This window comes from Xenopus laevis, chromosome 8L (assembly GCF_017654675.1).
Source record: "Xenopus laevis strain J_2021 chromosome 8L, Xenopus_laevis_v10.1, whole genome shotgun sequence".
Taxonomy (NCBI): Eukaryota; Metazoa; Chordata; class Amphibia; order Anura; family Pipidae; genus Xenopus; species Xenopus laevis.
The window spans coordinates 132,214,608-132,222,992 of NC_054385.1; the positions used below are offsets into that span (position 1 = coordinate 132,214,608).

At 43.3% G+C, this 8,385-nt stretch overlaps 1 protein-coding gene across 1 annotated transcript; it reads left to right on the top strand.

Moving 5' to 3' along the window:
- Window positions 1-6,034: 6,034 nt before the first annotated feature.
- Window positions 6,035-7,507, top strand: LOC121397359 (paraneoplastic antigen Ma1 homolog). Its single transcript, XM_041574006.1, has one exon. It carries the CDS (start codon window positions 6,035-6,037, stop codon window positions 7,505-7,507), a length of 1,473 nt encoding a protein of 490 aa, XP_041429940.1.
- Window positions 7,508-8,385: the final 878 nt, after the last annotated feature.

Consider the following 8,385-nt stretch of genomic DNA (forward strand, 5'->3'; position numbering starts at 1 on the left):
CATGGGGATCAGGCCTGGGTCAATGAGGCCCACCAGGTTTTTTTTTTGGTGGCCCACTGGCCAAGTCCAACCCTGTGCCTGATATTACAGTGGGATTAGACACCATTGGCACAGGCACTTTTGCACACTTTAACACTCTCATATAAACTTTAACACTCTCATATACACTCTAACACTCTCATATACACTTTAACACTCTCATATACACTTTAACACTTTCATATACACTTTAACACTCTCATATAAACTTTAACACTCTCATATACACTTTAACACTTTCATATACACTTTAACACTCTCATATAAACTCTAACACTCTCATATACACTTTAACACTCTCATATACACTCTAACACTCTCATATACACGTTAACACTCTCATATACACTCTAACACTCTCATATACACTCTAACACTCTCATATACACTTTAACACTCTCATATACACTCTAACACTCTCATATACACGTTAACACTCTCATATACACTCTAACACTCTCATATACACTCTAACACTCTCATATACACTTTAACACTCTCATATACACTCTAACACTCTCATATACACTATAAAACTCTCATATACACTTTAACACTCTCATATACACTCTAACACTCTCATATACAAGTTAACACTCTCATATACACTCTAACACTCTCATATACACTCTAACACTCTCATATACACTTTAACACTCTCATATACACTCTAACACTCTCATATACACGTTAACACTCTCATATACACTCATACACTCTTACACTCTCATATACACTTTAACACTCTCATATACACTTTAACACTCTCATATACACTCTAACACTCTCATATACACTCTAACACTCTCATATAAACGTTAACACTCTCATATACAATCTAACACTGTCATATACACTTTAACACTCTCATATACACGTCAACACTCTCATATACACTTTAAGACTTTTATATACCCCCAGTCTTGTGGCACACAGGCGTATAAGAAATGTAAAAAACATTTATTTACTGTTACCCCATTAAGAGTCACCCGGCACTTCTGTTCATTTTGAAGCACTTATCGAGTTGGGGCCATAGGCCTCTGGGTCAGCGGACTAGTCCTGGGGGTGATGTGTGTCCATTAGCTCTTTCTCCCCCTGAAACTCGTCTAGGGTTGCCACCTGTCTGAATTTCACTCAGACAGCCCAGTTTTTGGAAGGGCTTCCCGATTGAAAAGTGCCTGTCAGGATTTCCAAATTAGGATATCCGGACAGGTCATTGAAGTGAATGACATGGCGATCAGCCAATCGCTATGTCATCAATCCCGTCCTCACGTCATCCGCCCCCTACAGCAACCACCCCACCCCCAACGCCATCCAGTCCGCCCTCCAACATCACCGCCCCACAAAACATCATTCGGCCCACCCCCAACATCACCTAGCCCGTCCCCCAATGTTACCGGCCTTTCCCCTGCCTGGTTTCCCCAAGGAAAAAAGGTGGCCACCCTAAACCCATCGTGGCAAACCGGGTCTGGACTGGGAATCAAAATATTCCCTGGTGTTTCAGGTACACAGAAGCCCAATAAATAGTGTCTATGGCAACTTACAGCAGCCATTTGCCAGAATCCACAGATTGCCAGTCCGGGCCTGGTGCAAATGTTTTTCAGGACCTTGTACATGTTTGGACTGGAGTGGGATGGACAAAGCAATGCAGCAAAGGGGGTCTGAAGACCTTTGCCTCCTGCAAGACTTTTGTCAGGGGAGGTCGGGGATAAAGGGGCTCAGCCTGACTTTGGTGAAGGGAAGTCAGAAGATTCTTTTCATCACGTGCCTTTTGTAACTTGGAGTTTGGAACTTTTGTGTATTTTGCATCTTTTTTTGTGATTTGAAGCACCTGTCCAGGCTTCAATGAAAAAAATATGGGTGGGGCTAGTAAGGTTTGTGAAACCATTTTCAATAAATCATTCTGGAATACTCCTTTTGTCAGCACATTCCTTCTATTATTTAGAGGAGTATAATGCACTGGCACATTCTCATTTTTTTATATAATATGTACTCTGTAAATAAAATAAAAAGTCTGAATAATGGCCTGTAAGGAGGTAAAGTATATTCACAGTCACGAAGATATGTCTGGTTTTCAGGAGGGTGAAGTGTAAAGGGGTAAAAATGAAGAATTTATCATTACAATGTAAATATTTAGCAGAATGCAGGTTTAGCCAGCAGGTGGCACTAAGCCCACTCTTGGGCCTGCAGCCTTGTGTCTTTATATGGTCACAGAACAACCCCTCAGTGACTTCTAATATCCTTATCATTTACAGTAGGGGGTACATTATCCCTTATAATACATGAGTGATACTCAGAGTTCCCTGTATAACTCAGCCTGCAGCCTTGTGCCTTTATATGGTCAAAGAACAACCCCTCAGTGACTTCTAATATCCTTATCATATTCCCTGTATAACTCAGCCTGCAGCCTTGTGCCTTTATATGGTCAAAGAACAACCCCTCAGTGACTTCTAATATCCTTATCATTTACAGTAGGGGGTACATTATCCCTTATAATACATGAGTGATACTGGGAGTTCCCTGCATAACTCAGCCTGCAGCCTTGTGCCTTTATATGGTCACAGAACAACCCCTCAGTGACTTCTAATATCCTTATCATTTACAGTAGGGGGTACATTATCCCTTATAATACATGAGTGATACTCAGAGTTCCCTGTATAACTCAGCCTGCAGCCTTGTGCCTTTATATGGTCACAGAACAACCCCTCAGTGGCTTCTAATATCCTTATCATTTACAGTAGGGGGTACATTATCCCTTATAATACATGAGTGATACTCAGAGTTCCCTGTATAACTCAGCCTGCAGCCTTGTGTCTTTATATGGTCACAGAACAACCCCTCAGTGACTTCTAATATCCTTATCATTTACAGTAGGGGGTACATTATCCCTTATAATACATGAGTGATACTCAGAGTTCCCTGTATAACTCATGTATTATATGTATGGTTTAAAAAGAAAAGTGCAGATATAAAAATACAAAGACTAAATATAATATAAAATATTTTATAAATAAATTTCACGTGAAATATGTTTTATATGTTTATACAGATGATATTTTTGTATGAAAAATATTTTTCAATAAAACAAATCTACTTTTTTCAGTTGGTGTGACCTTTAATTATTTTTAATGGCCCGTATGACCGTATGCTCTCGGTTAATGAGACTTGAGATGGATAGTAAATATTATAGTTGGTACAAAAATGGCTAAAAACAATCAAGACGATCCCAGTGTAATTGTATGATTGACCCCAGAACAGACAGACTGACAGATATAACATAGAGAATCCTTAGAAGGGTATAACGTCCAATTTCACTCTTTGATTGAAACTCATTCTCATCCCTTCATTATATTTTCAGCCCTTTTGAAATTGGGGAGATACAGGGGCAGGGGCAAAAAAACCTGGTGGGCACTTGTGGGACTACTGGGGTGGGGGGCTTGTGATGGGAGGCAGAGACCCAGTGAACCCCACACACCCCAGTCCCACACTGCACAGGGTCATTAAAACACAGTAGAGAATCTATTAGTGTTGGGGTACAATACCCAGAGACCAGTTATTAAAGGAGAAGGAAAGGTAAAAACTAAGTAAGCTTTATGAGAAAGGTCTCAGTGTCGGACTGGGACACCAGGGGCCCACCAAAAAACCTTACACCAGGGGCCCACCAAAAGTTTTTGGACCAGGGGCCCACCCTCAGCACTATTATTCTTCCTCTCCTCACTCAGCTTCTATTCTCCTAGTCTCTGTACTATAATCTATTATTCCATCTATTTAGCCTCTTTGTTCTCATAGAAATAGGGAATGACCATGAAATCGGCCAAATGTTTATCAGTATGAGGGGCCACTGACACCTGGCCCCCCCCCGGGAGTTTTCCGGATATCCTGGTGGGCCAGCCCAACACTGGTCTATATAAATACACCAGTAACCCCTCAAAGTAATGTTGCTCTGAGTCCTCTGTCAAAAGAAACATCACATTTCTTTCCTTCTATTGTGTACTCATGGGCTTCTGTATCAGACTTCCTGTTTTCAGCTTAAACCTCCAGGGCTAGGTCTTGAGCATGCTCAGTTTGCTCCTCTCTCTTTCCCTCCTCCCTGCTGTAATCTGAGCCCAGAGCTATGAGTGAGCAGGGAGAGACTCAGGCAGGAAGTGATGTCACAACAAGCTAAAATGGCAGCTGCTATTCTAAACAAACAGAGAGAGTTTCTACAGCTGTTTACTCAGGTATGGTTAAGCATTCTGCAGAATAAATATAGTGTTATAGCTTGCACTATTGTGGCTATAAACTGCCTCCGCAGCTTTCCTTCTCCTTTAAATGACTGTAACATTAGCGTTAGTCTCATTAGTGGCCCCCAGCAGGTTGCAGTGGTTCCTCCTCCATGGCAGTTATGAAATTACCTCCTCCACCCCTCCTTTTTTTCAGATGAGGCTAAATGAGCTATTCCTAAAAATGCCTCCTCCATTCTTTATTTCAAAAGTGGCTAGGGTTTCTACCTTTTCTGGAAAAAAATACCGGCCTTCCTATATTCTTGCCCTTTTTTCCTATTAATAACATTGGCATCAAGTATCATTTTTACCGGGCAGGCTGGTAAAATACCGGCCAGGTGGCAACCCTAAAAGTGGCTAGTCCTGAAATGGAAACTTGTCTCCTTGGGAAGAGCCGCCTCCTTCCTTTTCTTCTTCTAATGGGCTGGTCCCTAATAGACAGCCACCCTAACCATCACAAATCATCCCATTTTATTTTTATTTGCAGTTTACACAATGTCCCAACCTTTTTTTTTTTGGAACCTTAATTAATCATGGCTGTATCAAAAATGACAAAGTGTTTATATAATCCTAATGTCTAAATTGTACCCTAACCTTTAGTTTGTAAACTCTAATCTCTAGGTCCTTCTAACCCTATTGTACTCTGTAATCCTTGTTTGTTATCCACCATTTATTCCCTGTTTGCTATAACTGCAGTAAAGCACTGCGTATCATGACAGCGCTATATAAATAAATGTAGAGACCCTGAGATTTGGGTGTATTTATCTCAGGCATTCCTCTTTAGTATTTGGACACCTAAGGGTCCTTTAGTTAACTAAAGGCAGCTATGTCCCTTGCTGGGTCCAAATAAGTTCATGGAGATTGTCCACTAGATGGCACTGTTTGTCAAAATAAAAGGGTTTAGCACCATGCGGTCTGGGTCTGTCCTGGGACTTTGCCTCAGTGTGAGGTACTACAGGTCCAGGTCTGCCGGAAAAGTTAGTGAAGCATGAGATAGGGATAGTATTACAGTAATAGTCGCTCTAGGAGTGAAAGTCAGCACAGGGTAGCTAGTGAGCAGATGTGGCTCCAACGAGGAGAAATAGTGGGGTTAGGACCCCGTGGTATTTGAACCACTAGTGCAGGGACTACAGTGGGTGAGTTGAGGACCAGATAGGATACCAAGACCCAAGACCCCAGGCTGAATACAGTGGGTGAGGTGAGTCTGGTGCCAAGATACAAGACCTCAGGCTGAGAAACCCTTGCCTAAGTGCTTCACCAGAGGGATAGTGCCCAGTGAGAGTGGTAACTATTCCCCAAGTCTATTGTTGCTGTACCTTTGATATCTATTGAATATTAGCCCGTCTGTTGCACCTTGCCCCCTGGAGGGAATACTACTGTTTGAAGCTACTCTATGATTACTGTGAACATTGAAGTGCTTGTGAACTACGACCTTGCCACTGTTCTCTGTTAATAAACAAGTTATAGTTTACTGCAAAGAAATTGTCTGGCTGAATATCCTGCTGCATTGATCTACACCAGGTACCGGGAGTTGCAGGGAGTTGCACGGGTACACTGGGGGTCCAGGGCACACTACAAGCAGTTTTAGCCTGGTCACACACAGCCTTAATACACAGCGAAAGTACACTCAAGGGTGTGCTACATTTGGGGGCTCGTCCGGGATCATCTCCACCCACGTCACTGACTCCGTCCCTTTTCACCAGTTGTATAGCATCCTGCCATAAGAAGCGAAGATGGAGCCGCAAGCCTTGCTAGAGTGGTGTCAGGACTGTCAGGCAAACCCCACATATTGCCTAGCTCTGATAATAGCAGAGGCAAACTTAAATTCAAGGCAGATTTACCAGTTAATGGATGAAATGTCACCTTTTGGCCGCTGCCTAATAGTTGATAGGAAAACAGATAACAAGGATGTAAAGACATGCGTTTTGCTGCAAATGGAGGATCCTATAAATCCTGATGATGTCCCATTCATGATGACATTCGGCAGTGAGAAATATCAGTGTAACTTGGTTTTACCTGCTTCACCAGTTTCAGTTATCACATCAGACGGAGATGTTGAACATCCAGCAGCCGGAAACAAAGAAGTTAACAACCCATCCCTCGCAGCAAATCCATGTGGGCCCTCTGCTGCCATTGGGGCAGATATCCTTACTGCACTAGGAAACTTAGTAGAGAAGTGTGTTCGGCCTATACAGCCTCACAGCGGGTTTGGATACAGAAAACTACACTTTTTCTCAGGAAAACAACCCACGCCAGAAGGGGAAGATGACTGTAAAGCCTGGATGGATCAAGCCACCCAAGCCCTGGAAGAATGGGATGTTCCAGAGTCACAGAAGAAACAGAGAATCACAGAGAGTTTGATGGGTCCAGCTGCGGATGTAATTCGGGCCCTGAAGCAGAGCAAAAGGGATTGTTGTGCCACTGATTACTTGCAAGCTTTGCATGATGTGTATGGCCGAACTGAGAATGTGGCTGAGCTCATGTATCAGTTTGAACATACCTACCAAGAGAAAGATGAAAGTATGTCCGATTATATCCCACGGCTAGAGAAGATACTCCACCACATAATATTAAAGAAAGGAATGGATCCCTATATGGCTGACCAGCTTAGAGTAAAGCAAATCTTGAAAGGAGCTCAACCGAATGATCCCATCATGTGGAAACTAAGGATACCAAAGGAAGACCGTGCAGTCCCCACTTACCCCCAACTAATCAAACAAGTACGGGAGGAGGAGGCCCTTATGGAAGCCAAGTTACTGCCTACCAGTAAAAGCATGACTTCAAATAAGGTGAAACCAGGAGGGGAAGCCATCCGAATTGTTCAAGCGAGTACTGGAGTTATAGCCCCAGAGCAAAGTGAGATTCACAACCGGTTGGATGCTCTGAGCGAGATGGTTGAAAGGATAGCCAAAATTCAACTGGCTGCATTAGAAAAGGACACTAAGTGCAGGTCAGATATTGTATGCTGTGAGAAGCCTACCTCTAGCCAGGCTCAAGATTTCCATCTTACATATGAGAATACCCCAGCACCTGGGCCCCCTCAACTAAATAGGACAAAAGGAGTACTGGGGTTCTGTCATCGGTGTGGTGAAGATGGCCATTACAAGAGGCAGTGCCGAAATGCTGAGAATGCCCAGAAGGTAGTAGCAAAACTTCTGGCTAAAGAGAGAGGGAAGGCTCAGGGAAACTTCAGAGGGCCCCAGTGAAGGAGCAAACTGGAAGCCCGCCTAAGAGAAGCTCCAATAGATTTAAACAATGGGTAGACAGTGGCGAGGAGGCCTCCAAAACCCAAGCAAGACAGGTGCCAACTGAAGGTGCACTATACCATACCAGTATGGAAAAGTTCAAAGGACAATTTCATCCACGTACCCAGAAAGGGGTTAGAGAAGCTTGCACATGGTGGGGACCCGAATTGCCTAAAGGGTTGGCAGGTCCATCTCCAGTTGTTCCAGTCCAGATTGAAGGAATCTACGGAGATGCTCTATTAGACAGTGGGGCTCAAGTGACTATACTATTTCAGGATTTTTACAAGAAATACCTGAGCTACATCCCTTTGGAAAAAATAGAAAACCTTGAACTATGGGGCCTAGGTGATACAAAGTTCCCTTATGATGGCTATATTAATATCAAGTTGGAATTTCCGCCTTCAGTGACCGGATCTAAAGAGGCTGTTGAAGCATTGGCTTTAGTGTGCCCTAGACCAGGAGGATCTAAGACTTCCATAGTGGTAGGCACCAACACTGATCTGATAAGGCGAATGCTTGCTGGCCTGTTGGACTCAAGACAAAGACTGGATTTTAAGAAAGTTAACATTCACCCCATGCTGCAGTCCGTACTGGTCTCCAGGCACAAACAGAAGCGGGAACCAAAAGAATGTGTGGGAAATGTATGGTTTATGCAGAGAAGAGAGCAAGTAATACCCCCTGGGCAAATAAAATGTTTGAATGCTCGGGTAAAGATGCGCTGGGAGGACTCAGTCCCTGACCTCATGATTGAAGGGGAACAAGGTGCTGACTTGCCTCTTGGAGTTGAACTTATTTCAGAAGCTTTGCCGGCGGAATGCTTAAGGCGAAAAAAGGGAAAC

Excerpts from the sequence above, each read along its gene's own strand:
- LOC121397359 (XM_041574006.1), top strand. The coding sequence starts at position 6,035 with ATGGAGCCGCAAGCCTTGCTAGAGTGGTGTCAGGACTGTCAGGCAAAC.